General features: G+C 54.4%; 6 protein-coding genes across 6 annotated transcripts; 4 read left to right on the top strand and 2 right to left on the bottom strand.

The window, feature by feature from the left end:
* Positions 1 to 2,659: 2,659 nt before the first annotated feature.
* Positions 2,660 to 3,814, top strand: N0V96_004967 (uncharacterized protein; the record flags this gene model as incomplete). Its single annotated transcript, XM_053198401.2, has 1 exon — positions 2,660 to 3,814. The coding sequence occupies one exon, from the start codon at positions 2,660 to 2,662 to the stop codon at positions 3,812 to 3,814; it is 1,155 nt and encodes a 384-aa protein (XP_053044165.2).
* A 490-nt stretch (positions 3,815 to 4,304) lies between these two features.
* On the bottom strand, positions 4,305 to 5,786 carry DUG1 (Cys-Gly metallodipeptidase; the record flags this gene model as incomplete). Its single annotated transcript, XM_053198400.1, has 2 exons — positions 4,305 to 4,485; positions 4,537 to 5,786. The coding sequence occupies 2 exons, from the start codon at positions 5,784 to 5,786 to the stop codon at positions 4,305 to 4,307; spliced, it is 1,431 nt and encodes a 476-aa protein (XP_053044164.1).
* A 1,447-nt stretch (positions 5,787 to 7,233) lies between these two features.
* MPE1 lies at positions 7,234 to 9,266 on the top strand (the record flags this gene model as incomplete). The annotated part of the gene is made up of 3 exons (XM_053198399.1): positions 7,234 to 7,405; positions 7,459 to 7,747; positions 7,799 to 9,266. 3 exons carry the CDS (start codon positions 7,234 to 7,236, stop codon positions 9,264 to 9,266), a joined length of 1,929 nt encoding a protein of 642 aa, XP_053044163.1.
* Positions 9,267 to 9,822: 556 nt separating this feature from the next.
* GET3 (Golgi to ER traffic- protein) lies at positions 9,823 to 10,911 on the bottom strand (the record flags this gene model as incomplete). The annotated part of the gene is made up of 2 exons (XM_053198398.1): positions 9,823 to 10,464; positions 10,534 to 10,911. The coding sequence occupies 2 exons, from the start codon at positions 10,909 to 10,911 to the stop codon at positions 9,823 to 9,825; spliced, it is 1,020 nt and encodes a 339-aa protein (XP_053044162.1).
* Positions 10,912 to 11,304: 393 nt separating this feature from the next.
* Positions 11,305 to 12,099, top strand: N0V96_004963 (uncharacterized protein; the record flags this gene model as incomplete). The annotated part of the gene is made up of 2 exons (XM_053198397.1): positions 11,305 to 11,469; positions 11,536 to 12,099. The coding sequence occupies 2 exons, from the start codon at positions 11,305 to 11,307 to the stop codon at positions 12,097 to 12,099; spliced, it is 729 nt and encodes a 242-aa protein (XP_053044161.1).
* Positions 12,100 to 13,369: 1,270 nt separating this feature from the next.
* N0V96_004962 (uncharacterized protein) lies at positions 13,370 to 14,182 on the top strand (the record flags this gene model as incomplete). The annotated part of the gene is made up of 2 exons (XM_065757272.1): positions 13,370 to 13,491; positions 13,621 to 14,182. 2 exons carry the CDS (start codon positions 13,370 to 13,372, stop codon positions 14,180 to 14,182), a joined length of 684 nt encoding a protein of 227 aa, XP_065614041.1.

The following is a 14,182-nucleotide window of genomic DNA, read 5'->3' as shown; positions in this document are numbered from 1 at the left end:
AAGGATGATCAACCTTGACATTTGTAGCGTTGGCCCGATAGCTTGTCCTCTTTTTCAATCATCAACTTACGAAAGTGAGGAGATGTTACGCAAGCAGTTCAAGCACACTGTCATGGATCGTCGCATACTTCGTACACGAGTGACAGATAACCGCTGAGAATGTCGGGGTCCTCGCATCAGGACAATTAGGGTTTGCGATAGGCCAGCTTATCCATCCCCAAGCTCGAAACTCTGGCTGAGCTCTCTACGTACACAGTACTGTATTCCAGACGTCCGCCATGGATAGTCCAAACATTTCATATGACGATGGCGTAAGATCTCGCAAGTTCGCAACCTGCTTGAACGGATGGATCCCCTTTCAGCCGGAGCCCCGGCATGGTCGGAGGCCGCGTTTTCTCGGCCATCGCAATCGTGACGGGCGAGCAGGCCACCGGAGCGCATGGTGTTACGGTGGTTGGTCTATATTCACACATTGCCATGGGCAATATTGCAGGATGCCTCGTCAATGCCTGCCCAAATGCCATGCAGTGCCGCAACTAGCATGCTTGGGCTTCCTGGGGTCCGTGTTTCCGTTCGGGTCACTTGACCATTTTGTCCCCCACATTCATGATTTGCGAGTCATCCACCGCAGCATCCTCCTTTCTCGAGTGCGTACGGATACTGCGTAATGAATACCTTGACGAATATCGACTTCTCTCGGTGCTTTAAGTCTTTTGGTCGAAATTGGTCTCCTCGTTTCGTAGTAAAAGCAACTAAGCGTCTACCTACTCAAAATTGAAGCTGCTATTCCGTACTGTCTATTTTAATGCTGGGTGCAGTCAAGTGGCCAGAGATGTCGCATCTAAATCGGCGCCGGTCTCTGGTCAGCAGCTAACAGCCCGACGGACCATCTGACGCTCCCCACTACGCCCTCACCGAAACCGAGCGAAAGCTGCGAGGCGTTTTGGTCCACAGATAACGACGGCAAATACTCATCTACGATCTTGGATGATGCTGCTGCAAGATACTTGTGACGGCCTTCGACCCCCGCAAAGCTACCGAGCAATAACCTCTGGAACTCGAAACACTCATCTTTGGGTTTTCGCTTTTTCTAGAAGCCTCTCCATCCTACAGATGCTCACTGAGTCTCCAACGACATGAAGGAAGGTGGGGACCCTTTCTCTCCCGTCCGCCGCACAACCGTTGGAGGAAGAGAGGGGTCACATCTGATGGAGGCCGAATGAGGTGATCATCCACACCCACCCGGCGGTGGAGTCGGAAGTCCAGTGACAGTGACACACACAAACACTGCCGGCGCCAAATGGAAATCTCACCACTTGGGAAGACTCCACCCACCTGGCCGTCGTCTCTTACCTTAGTCTTGCCTAGGTTATCGGCTCACGCTTCCAGTTGCTCATCTTATCGATAACATTGGGCTGTTGGGGCGATAGAGCCAGGTGGGGAAGCTCGAACCTCTTTCGACCGAACGTACACTACCGCATCCGAGTGATCCCTCTTGTATTGATTACCTGGTACTGTACCCAAGGTAAGTAGGTACTGAACAATGACCGACGCCCGCTGCTCCGATACTGGCCGCTCGCCGAGCAGATGTTCCCGAAGAGGCGGGTTGCTAAGTAGCATCTTTGCAATGTCTTACTTGACGATATCAAAGTGTTCGAGGGCGAAACATCACACAGCTCCTCTTTAGCCTTCATGTCTACCTAGCTGAATCAAGTGTCAGCGAGCCCTCTTCTTCCATCTCAAGTCCGGGCAGAAGAACTATCTACCTAGAGATCCAAACATCTGCGCATACCTACTATATCAAAACGGAAGTACACAAACATAGCATGTCCGACGTTTGCGCCCAGACCCTTTTGATATCTCGCACTTCCCGTCGTCCACTCACCGCAAAACAGGCGGGGTCCACCAGAGACTGTGACAGTGACATGCTGCTTGCTTGCTTGCCGGACGGAACGGTGCCTTACCTTCCCTTCCCTCGCGTTACCTTACCCTCCAACAACCCGAATCATTCACTCGCTCGCAAATCTGCACGTTACACACCATTTGGGCGGTGGCCAGGCCAAAAAAGAAGAAGAAAAAGTCCAGCCCAAAAATCCTCTACCCCTCCATCTCACTGTCTCGTGCCATAAGTCAGTCACTCGCCTTTTCCCCTCCTCCCTGTCGACCTTGCGCCCCTGCGCCGGGCTTTGATCTACCAAACTACCTACCTTACCTACCCCAAATCGCCTCCGACCCTTCATTCCTACCTACCTTGCCTTGCCTTATACATGATTCCATGACCTCCCGAGGACCCCTTTCAGTCGCAAAGGATCCAAATCGTGAACAAGTCTAAAGAGGCGTTGGAAACTCCTACTTACATTCGCTATTGTCATCGTCGTCGTCGTCCAAAACAAGCCATGCTTTCCTCACATTAAATCATCCAGAGAAGACGATCCCTCTTCCACCGGAGCCCTCGCCGGGATACCATGATAGAACCCTCCACCACCGGCGCCGCCCCCATCTACAACTCCAACAAGCCGTAGGTAGTTTACACATACAAGCGAAAACAAAGAAACTCCAAGAAAACCATATCGCCGCCACCTCTTTCTTCGGGTCCAAGGCTTCCGAAGGTGCGGCGGATACCTTCTTCTCCCCTCTAAAGAAACCCACCATCCTCGCGATGGCGCCCAACATCGTCGTCTCCCGTCCCACATTCCCAACCTACCTCCTCCCAAGCTTCAACATCATCCCCTTCCGCCGCCGCTCCCCGCGCCGGACCTCGTCCGCATCAGAAGCAGCAGCAGCGGCAGAAATAGCTTCGACGTCCCCGGACTCAACCCCAGACGCAAGCCAAGTCCCCTCCCTAAGCTCCTCGCCGACCTCCTCAACGACAGACGAGACCGTGACACCGCCAAACAGCCCGCCGCCGCCGACGTACCAAGATGCTACCACCACCACCACCACCACCACCACCACCACCACCACCACCACAACAGCTAGCAGCATACCAGATATCCTCTCCAAGTCAAAATCCACAAGCACAGCCCCCACCGCCAACAACAACACCAACAGAAACAATAAAGCAACCTCTCTGGCGCGCACCCAGCCAGACACCCTCCGCTGCTCAACCTGCTCCTGCGACATCGCCTTCTCCTCCCAAATCGTAAGCAAAGGCTTCACAGGCCGCTACGGCCGCGCCTACCTCATCGCGCCGACCGTCACCCCAAGTACAAGCACCGCCAATAGCACATCCTCCTCCACTACCCAGAATGCAGGCGGCGCAAACAACAGCAAAAACAAGGGAAGCCTCGCCAACGTCCGCATAGGAAAATGCGAAAACCGCCAGCTCGTCACGGGCTGGCACGTCGTCGCGGACATCACATGCGTCCTCTGCAGCGCGAAACTCGGGTGGAAGTACGTCGACGCCAAGGAGCTCAGCCAAAAATACAAGGTTGGCAAGTTCATCCTTGAGGTTGAGCGCGTGGTACCGTTTCGCAGCTGGGAGGACGTCGTCGACGTCCGGGATGATGAGTATTCTGATGACGAAGACGACGACGTATCAGAGGATGAGGAAGCCGTGGCAGAGGTATCCAGCGGAGACGGAGTAGGTAGTGACAGAGACGAGGATGGTGTAGACCGGAACGGCGACGGTAGTGGCGGCGGCGACGACAGTGCCGCCCAGCGCGCTCGCAAGGACACGTCGGACAGCGAGGTCGAGATTGTATTTGATTCCGAGGATGAGGATGACCTCGAGGATATGTTCTCTGGAAACTGGGACCCAGAGGTTGTGGCAAAGAGACGGAGCCGTCGAGTGGCGACGGCGCGGAAGAAGTAGAGCTCCTGTTGAAAGCTCCCGATACCCCCCCTTTTCTCCTACCACTTACACGCACGAGATATCCCGAGCCATGTAGGCTTTGTCCTCTCACCGGCGTTTTGCTTGGATACCTGGTCTTTCTGGAACACGAATTATATACCACGATGGACGAACGATCATGACTGACCCTTTACGCACTAATAACCCGCATTTAGAAACGACGAAATTGAGCACGGTTTAATATGAATTTGTTTGGGTATTTGAATTACGTGACTTGTGATCTGAACCTTGCAGTGAAAATCAGCAGCTTCTTGTCCGTTGATCCCCATCTGGCCAACGACCTATTGCAGCGCTCTCGGCATGCATGATATGCCGTCAGTAGTCGGCCTGTAAGCCGAACTCAACTCGCCCTGGCAATGCAATAAGGCAATCGCCCCACTGCATGCCATGACAGATATCGCGGTTCCTAGTTGCCCTCTGGCGTAGCGACCTCACCAAATCCACAGTCGATTTATGCAATGGGCTCCTCGGCGACGTAGTGCAGGTAAGCGCCGAGGAGCTTGATGCCCTCGATGTAGTTGCGCTTGTCCAGCTTCTCGTTGATGGAGTGAGCACCGTCAGTGGAGCTACCCATGGGCAGAAGAAGAACGTTCTTGCCGGTGGCCTGCTCAAAGGTCAAGGTGACGGGGATACTATGTCTATTGTCAGTGGACGTCCTTCGTATCAGGAGATGGTGTTCATACCTTCCACCCTCACGGGTGAAGTCAGGCTGCACGCCCCAGACGCGCTCGGTAGCCTTGGCGGCAGCCGAGAAGTTCCAGTGCTTCGGCGACGCAACCCACCACTTGCCGGTGTGCTGAGCCCAAACCTTCATGGTGTTCTTGCTCTTGAGCTTTGCGAATTGCTCGTTGACGTACTTGTAGACAGCCTCGTTGGTCGCCTCCTCCTCCATGTTGGGCACGGTACGGATGGAGAACTTGCCAGTGACCTTGGCTGGGATGACAGTCTTCGCGCCAGGGGCAGAGAAGGCACCCTCGACACCGTGGACAGAGAGGGAGGGGTAGCGCCATCTTCCCATGAGCGTAGACTTCTTGTCTTCGTAGATCGTGGTCTTGCTGCCGAGAGACTCATGGAGAGTCTCCATGGTGAATGCAATGCCATCGTACAGAGTCTCCTCGTCCTTGGTAACAGGGGCAACCTGCTCCATGATGCCAGGAATCTGGATCTTGCCGTCAGTGTCGACCAAAGAGCCGAGAACGCGGACCAGGTCAGTCATGGGTTCCTGAGCAGTGCCGCCAAAGACACCGCTGTGCAAATCGGCGCCAGGGCCCTTGATCTCGACAGAGTAGTAGTTGCAGCCGCGGAGACCGTAGGTCAAGCAGGGCTTCTCAGTTCCAAGCCAGTAGTTGTCGGAAATGCAGACGGCATCGGCGTCAGCGAAGAACTTCTTGGCCTCGGCATTGATGAGGTCGTCAAGACCCTCGGAACCGTACTCCTCCATACCCTCAAAGCACATGAGGAGGTTGACGGGAAAGTCAATGCCGGCCTTCTGGTGAGCTTCGATGGCGTTCAACCAGCCGAGAACGGGTCCCTTGTCGTCCGTGGAGCCACGGCCGAACATTCTACCCTTGTCGTCGACGGAGAGCTCGAAAGGCTCGGTCGCCCAGCCATCAGTCTTCTCGGCGGGCTGAACATCGTAGTGACCATAGACCAGGATGGTTCTCTTGTTCTTGTCACTTCCATATCTTCCCAGCACGACGGGGGGCAGCTGCAAGCCAGGCTTGTCAGGCTGCTCACCGAGCTCTCGAAGCTCGACTGAGGCACCGAGGCCCTTCAGCTCAGCAGCGAGCCACTCGCCCATCTTGACGACATCGGGACGGCGCTCAACATCAGCTGAGATGGAGGGGATCGCAACAGCCTTCCGGAGACGGTCGATGAAGTGGTCGGTGTCGGCATCGACCTGCTTGAAGTAGCCGTCGAGTTGAGGAGCCATCTTGGTCTTTCGAGCTTGGTGTGCTTTAATAGCTGGAGTAAGATAGTGACGGCGAGATTGTGAGATGGTCTGCCAACACGAGATAGGTTTGGGAGTTGTAGGAACAAACTTTCGAGCAGTCTGAGGGAGGGCAAGGCCTCTAAACAACGAGGTGCGGGGCATGACGCCGGACTGGACCTTCTACATCGGGCGCAAAAGAGCTGACCAGAATTCTGCTGCACCGAGAGTACCTCTACATGCACCTGCCCACAACTGCTCCGGATGGCGGGGTTCTCTCAATGCGCTTCGGCAAGCAGCGGCGTATCAGCAGGAAGGGACCTGACCATTGCTAATGTATCCGTTCCAGGTGGAGGCGCTAAGACCGAGACCAAAGAACTTTTGCGTGATACAGCACGTGATCTTGTCGGAAAGTTCGCGGCCGAGATGGTGGAGGCCCGGACGGGGACCTGGGCGGAAGAGACGATGGAAGTTTCTTGCGATTACTCAGCTGCGACGGCGCCTTCCGAAGAAAGATGGGGACCATTGTAGAACTCGCTGAACCTAGAAGGGCCAGACCCAACAGACATGAACAGCTCGGAAAAATGCCTTCCCGGAAAATCCGAAGCTCACGTGCCACCTGGCCTAGGCTTGCCCAGAACTGGCAGTGCTGCAGAATCAGGCCGGTCGGTCGCAGTGGCCAGAAAGAGAGTGGGTTCCAGCGACCTTTCTCCGTCTGCCTGCAGTCACTGCCGGCTATATCTCTTCTCCTCCCCCTTTGCATTACTCCTCTTTTTCCTGCCACGAACATCACCATCAACGCTCCCTTTCAGCCTGCGACCGCGCGTTTCGCATTGCCGAAACCTACGTACGGGTGCTTCATACGACTGTGCAACGGATTCCATCACCCTACGACAATCGCCCAAACGACTTTTCGGCCCCAGGTGACCAGCGAAGCAAGTGCCCGCTCAGCAACCGACTCTTTCCCTGTACGATTGTTTGCGTCTCGCCACGAGACTATCGCGACCGCTCACATTTCGATCGGAATACTGAATTGGAAACCAACGCTGGCTAACTGAGGTTTTCTCGACTGATGGTGCGAAAGGTGTCGAGGTGATTTGGATATTAGGAGGGATTCACACAAAGGACTGACTTTTCTCCAACTGGTGTCGGCCTCTTTGGCATTGTACTCTTTCTCTACACTCCGCAACCCTTATTTCCTTGTTTTCCAAGTAAATCAGAATTGATTTTCATTACTCTTGAGAGGTGCTAAGCGCAAGAGACATCACACACAAGCAAGAAGAAAAATTACAAGCATCAAGTCTCTCTCTACTCACGTTGAGGTAGCGTTGCGTCTTCGTGGTATCCCGCGAAGTTTTCATCGCCACTCAAATCAAATATTTGATTGCGCACTTTACTGCTGCCAACGTCTATAGCGGTCTACACCTGTGACCTTACCAAAAGAGACATCATGGCGTCCTCCGTGTTCTTCAAGTTCAAGTCTCAAAAGGAGCCGACGCGAGTTGAGTTCGATGGCACCGGTATTTCCGTGTTCGAGCTGAAGCGCGACATCATCCTGAAGAGCGGCTTGGGAGACGGTACCGACTTTGACCTTGCCATTTACTCCGAGGATGGCAGTGAAGGTGAGTTCTATCTCAACAGTTTTCTCACGGCTGTCGATCTAACATCTTTCTAGAGTATGATGATGATACGACCATTATCCCCCGATCTACGACCGTAGTTGCTCGTCGCCTTCCAGCCGCCAAGCCTGGTGCAGGCCGAGGCGCTCGATATGTCTCTGGCAAGATGCCCGTTGCTGCGAAGAATTCCTCCCGCAAAGAACAGACCACCAAATCAGCCACAGCCAAGGCCGCATCCAACGCCATCAGCCAGATGAACAATGCCATGACCGAAGAAGAGAAGATGGCAGCCATGTTTCAGGCCCAAACCGAGTCCTGGTCAGCCCAACAGGAGGAAATGTCAAAGTATGTCCATCTCCAATTGCCCTAAACGAATCAACTCTAACAATGTCGCAGCCAAACCCCTGTGTTCAAGCCAGGTTCTAAGAAGCCAGCAAACGTGCCTGACCATGACCCCCCCAATGGCTACATTTGCTATCGCTGTGGAGAGAAAGGTCACTGGATTCAGTTGTGCCCAACAAATGACGATCCAGAGTTTGACAATCGTCCACGTGTGAAGCGCACGACTGGTATTCCGCGGTCGTTTTTGCGCACAGTGGACAAGTCGGTTGCCCTCGCCCAGAGTGGTGACGACGAGACCAAGAGACCGTCAGGCATCATGGTCAATGCCGAGGGAGAATTTGTGATCGCTGAGCCTGACAAGGCTTCATGGGAACAGTTCCAGGCCAAAGCCAAGTCTTCAGCGTCTGCTGCCAAGGCAATCGCTATGGGAGACAAGGAATTGCAGGAGCAGGGACTCGAGTGCCCTATCGACAAGAAGATGTTCATAGACCCAATGAAGACCCCGTGCTGTCAGAAGACGTATTGCAATGATTGCATAACCAATGCTCTCATCGAATCGGACTTCGTCTGCCCTAATTGCTCTACGGAAGGCGTCTTGATTGACGACCTCAAGGCTGATGAGGAAGCTGCGGAGAAGATGAAGGAGTTCCTCAAGGAGAAGAACGATGCAAAGAGCCCAACAGCAGCCTCGCCGCCGCCGGCCTCGTCGCCTAAGGAAAACGGAGAGACAAAGACAGAATCAGCTAACGGAAACGCCAAATCGCCCACATCGCAAAAGTCCCCTACGGCCACGACAGCGGCTCCTGCCTCAGCGCCAACAGGCCCGAAAGCCGATGGCACACCAAAGTCGACGTCAGCAACTCCTGCCACCGCTCCGTCCGGCCCCGCCGCTGAGCGCGCGTCGTCCGTGGAGTCTAACTCCAAGAAGCGCCCTGCTGATGAGTTGATGGAGAACCCCAAGATCCCCAAGGCTCCCAAGGCGATGCAGAAGCAACAAGAGCAACAGCAAGCGATGATGAACGGCATGAACGGCATGGGCAACATGCCCATGGACCCGATGATGGGCTTCGGCGGCATGAACATGATGAATGGCTTCATGGGAATGCCAAATATGCCCAATATGCCAAACATGCCAAACATGGGCAACATGGGTAACATGAACATGGGGATGCCAATGATGGGTATGATGAACCCTATGATGAGTATGCCCGGCTTCAACCCCATGAATGGCGGCGGCTTCCCTGGTATGGGCGGCAACAACAACATGTACGGCAACAACAACTTCGGCGGTAACATGAACGGCATGAATCATATGAATGGCATGAACGGCGGAATGAACGGTGGCGGAATGAACGGTGGCGGGATGAATGGCGGCGGTATGGGTGGCTATAATCAGCAGCAACGCCACAACTTCACACAGCCGAGCAACGACGAGGACGCGTACTTCCGAAGGCCGGTGAACCCTCACCGTCACCAGAACCGGCAGAAGCGTGTCCGCCCAAGCGACTACAGAGAGCTTTAAGCGCCTCTCTCTCAATCGACGGTTCCTACAATAGCCATCTTCGACTTCTTCGATTGTAAAACTAGACGACACGCATTGCATCACGGGGTCATTCATCATTATCATTCTGGAAAAACACGGCATAACAATATCCTCACACAGCCAAGAGGAATTTGGACAAGGCTTTTTATGGTCTGAATGGCGTTCGGGAACGGGGTAGGGCGGCCTTTTTCTTTTTAATGTACCTGGGAAGGGGAAGGAATCAATTGGGCTTTACTGTCGCTGCCAGAGTGCAGAACAATAGGGCAGGAGATATTTGGGATAATGAAGCTACGCCATAGGTGCTCAGCGTTGAGGGCACTCTGATGTCACTCACCAAGGTAGTCAAATCAAGTCTCCTGCACACATCACCAGGGTATCAATCGTTTGTGAATGTATTCTATGTCTCCACTCGTGACTCTTACGCCTCATGCTACCCATCCAGTCATAACTAGGTATTTATTGTCGTGTTTTTGATCCTCTCAACACCTCAACACCTCAAGACGCTGCCTCCGCTAAACCGCACACGAAATCACGTTTAAGCATCCATTTCGGGTGGTGAGTAAGGCGTGGTCAGCATCTCGCTGAACTTTTCCAGCTTCTCCTTGCCGCGGACCTCCTCTACCAGCAACGGCATCTTGACGACATTAAACTCGTCATACAGCTCCTCAATCTCGTTGAGATACTTCTTCTGCATCCTGCGACGGGCTGTGCACTGGTCGCAGTTACTGCCCTTCTTGGGGAACAGGAGCTGGTTGACGACGATGCTGTGGGTGTCGATGCCGTAGTTTGCGAGCTCCTGAATCATGCGCTCCGTCTCGTAGAGCGACAGGAACTCGGGGATGCAGACGCAGACGAAAGTCGTCAGGTTCTCGTCCTTGAACTGGGTGTTGACCTCGGAAATTGTCTCGCGCAGCGTCTCGAGCTTCTCCATCATCTCATTGAGATTCTGGCCGTTGGGCAGCTGGCCGCCCTGGCCGAGGAAGCCGTTGAGGAGGGGCCCGTACTGGGAGCTGAGCTGGGAGACCTTTGCGAGTGCCTTTTCGAGGACGCTGGGGAAGGAGAGGAAGCGGAGGGTGTGACCTGTCGGAGCGGTGTCGAAGATGATTGTTTCGTAGGACATTGACTTTACTTGCTTGAGAACTTCGGCGAAGGACATGGCTTCGTCGATACCGGGGATCTGTTTAGATAAATCACGTTAGAAAACAAGCTGCCGCAGATATACTAGCGCACCAGAAGGGAAGCTTACAGCAAATGCCAGATCCTGCATCATGCCACCGAGGCCACCGCTCATGGCATCCACCTCCTCGTTCTGGCCCGCAAGCAGGTCCTGCATACTACCGTTGGGGTCGATCTCCATGGCGCTCAGATTGGTGAAGCCCTCAATGAGACGGGCTTCCTTGCCGAACTTCTGGTTGAAGGCGTCGGACAGGTTGTGCGCCGGGTCGGTGGAGATGAGGAGGACCGACTTGCGGGCCTTGGCGAGCTGAATGGCGAGGGAGCACGACGTGGTTGTCTTTCCTACACCACCCTTTCCTCCGACAAAAATCCAGCGCAGCGACTTTTGGTCGAGGATGGACTGGAGGGTGGGCTCCATCACGTCGTCGGCGTCGATGATGGCGGCCATGGTCGCGGTTGAGAGTTGCGGTTGTTGGACGTAGTGTACTTGACTGGTTGACTAGAAGCTGCCAAAGGTATGATTTGCGTTCGGGTGATAGGAATCCGCGGTGAGCTGTAGATCGTAGTTGCGGGAGTTGCTGAAGATAGGTGTTTAGACGGGAGGCGTACGTCTACGTCTTCCAAGCTGTTCTAGAAGTTCTAGTAGCAGAACGTTGCCTCCCCGCCATTTGGCGGGGCACCCCGGCGCATAGTACCGTGCGCAACTGTAGGTTGTCGTGTTTCGACACTGTCAAAGCTCCACCAGAGCTTGACAACTTTGCGGAGCTCCTGTATGGAATTGCGCTCCCCGTTCACGACACGGCGTAGTCAACGGAGTCGCATTCACGATACAATCAGCGCTATGTCTAAGAACGGATACTCGGTTCTGCAGGAACTTTCCAGCAAGGCTTCTGCGCGGACGGTTCAAGTCACCGTCGTTCCGAGGCCGAATAGATTCTCTGAGAGACGCGCCGTCCTGCACTCGCTGCAAAGATTCGCCAATGTCGAAGTGTTCAAGAAGCTGGAAGTAAGTTTGCGTCTCGCAAGAACTAATGCCAAGGAATGCTCTCTCGCTGACACCATGGGCTTCTAGAACCACGACTCTTCCTTCATATCCGTTCTCAGCGACAAATCGAAAGTCAAGGAGCTCGTCAAGATCAGCCCTCTCAAGTACCAACTCGCGACGCCTCGATCCAACGGTTCTGTCAAGTCGTTCCTAACCGGCTCGGCCGTCACCGGACCCTTTGCCAACGCAAATCACCGGGAAGGGAGCGAGGACGGCGCTGCAGGAACGGACGATAAGAAGGAATTCACGGTGCACATCTTCCCGGCTCCGAGCTATATACACTCTGCGGCCATCAAAGCCAATCCTCTACATGGCCCGTGGCCGACTTCGCGCCGAGAAACAACCATGTCGTCTCAATTGAGGGCGTCCTTACCAAAGGATGTCATGACCGACGGCTTATCGGATTGGGAGAATGGCGGACAGTCGAAATCATCGACCAGGGGCCAGCTATGGGAAGATATTCTACTCGGCTCGAAATCGGTTGATGTCAAGAAGCGGGCCATCATCGATCGCATCAAGCGCAGAGAGCGAAAAGAAAAGGCACCAGCTATTATGGAAGGCCTGCTACATCTAAAAGAAAGCCAACCCTGATCGCCATTGGGCGCGACAGGACGCGACTACAGCAAAGGCTATCTAACCCTAAGCTTTGGAGACGACGTCCCTCGAGCACCGATCAAACCCGCCTCTCGCATCTTTGCAGCGATTGCGCGTTGACTTTACCTCCGATTTTACGGCCATAAGCCAAGCCTGACAGCTACAGCCTGATCGGAGCTCCAGCGTTTCGCGCTCAGTGAAGCGTTCCGGAAATGAAAATTCCGATGAAGGCGACGATTTGGCACGAGGCTCATTGGTGAGATGGGATGGCACCCAGTCAAAGTACGGCTCTTGATTGGATCAGATCATCGGACGGAGCTGTTCGAGTTTCGTTTGCTTAACCTAAAATTATGCGGGCCAGGGCGGTGCATTGAATGAGAGAGGTCAAGAACACCACAAGACGACCGTTGACATTTCGGTATGTCCCGACATCAGATTGCAAAATTGCAATGACTGTCGAACGATGACGAAGGTGTCTTTGGTGACCGTCGCTAGCAGTGCAACGCAGTCGGGCTCCCTGACGACGAGCTGCAGGTGCATTTCTTGCCAGAGGAACACTTGAGTCGGCAACACGGCAGTAGTCAGCTGAACACAAGGTCGAGACTCTGACGTTGGAGTTGGATTTTTGGTGCCGGGGTCCATTCAAGGCGTGGCGTCATTACAGAGCCACAAAAACAAGGAATAGTGGCAACCTGCAATATCCCAGATCGGCCACGACGCGAGGACCTGACCAATCAGCGGCGCAAACTGGATAGTACGTCACAATAGAGCCAAACCCACGTTCCTTTTCCACCGCCAGCTTGTTCGACAATTTAACAAATCTGGACGCGACTAGACGAGCCGACCAACCGTGGCGCGGGGGATGCTTGCGCAAGCCAGGGTCCATTTTCACCCAATTTTCTCCCCCCAAAGCCACAGAGCCACGAGAAGTCTGAACTTGGGCCCGGGCTGGGCCACGTTGATGACGTCGCACTCGTTGGCTTGCACCGGGACCCTGACTTACACGGCATTCTTGGCCCCGGACGGGTGTGCCTAGTGTGGTACTGTCACAGATCACAGCACACATCATGCGAATTCCTGTTTCTTGGGGCCGGCCCAGGGGTCGTGAGACGTTTGTGCTTATATGCGGACGGCCTCTCCCTTTCATCTCACGAACATGTTCATCACATCAGTATTCCATCGCCACTTCTCTCTTACAACTAAGCCCTACACCAAATACCCACACTACACCTCAGCCATCCGGCAGTAGTCCATCTCCATAATCAACATGGCTGTCACCGGCTTCATTCACCACTTTGGTACCTTTTTGCTCCTTGTAGCAACGATCCTTCTGGTTATCACCAGCATCTCTGCTCCAGTGGTGCACAACATCTCACTCTTGACCGTCAAGTTGGGCGACACTTCCGCCGGCAATGAGATCACATTTGGTACCTTTGGATACTGCGTCCGTGGTGGCTCTGACTAGTAAGTAATATTACACAGCATAGAATCAAACTCAATAACTAACTCGTCTCCTAGTGGCTCCGACCAGTGCAGCCGTTCCAGGATCGGTTACTCACCCACCGATATCATCGCCGAGGCCGATGCCACCCAGTATTCCAACCTATCCTCCAACGTCGCCGAGGGCTTGACCCGGGTCATGGTTCTCCACCCCGTCGCCGCAGGCGTCTCCTTCATCGCCTTCATCCTCTCCGTCGGCGCCGGCATGTTTGGCTCCCTCTTCGCTGCCCTCGTCTCCGGCGTTGCCTTCATCATCACTATCGTCGCCCTCATCTGCGACTGGGTCATGTTCGCCGTCGTCCGCCGCAATGTCAACAGGGATGGCAACGGCAGCTCCGCTCACTACGATGTCGCTCTCTGGACCCTCCTGGCCGCAGCCATCTGCCTGCTCCTCGGCACTGTCATCGTCTTCTTCACCTGCTGCAGCGGCCGTCTTCATAAGCGCCGCCAGCAGCGTTCCAAGGTTGACAACTACTCCCCCCTCCTGCCACCCATACCACCTACCGCCGTCGCCACTTCTGGCAGCGCAGCAGCCGCTACTAGACTATTCAAGCCGGAGAGTTTAGCTGTGGATATCTAG

The sequence above is a fragment of the Colletotrichum fioriniae genome (genome assembly GCF_027942845.1).
Source record: "Colletotrichum fioriniae strain IMI 355084 chromosome Unknown scaffold_5, whole genome shotgun sequence".
Lineage (NCBI taxonomy): Eukaryota > Fungi > Ascomycota > Sordariomycetes > Glomerellales > Glomerellaceae > Colletotrichum > Colletotrichum fioriniae.
The sequence above is the reverse complement of the archived record's forward strand: the minus strand, read 5'-3'. Positions and strand labels throughout refer to the sequence as shown.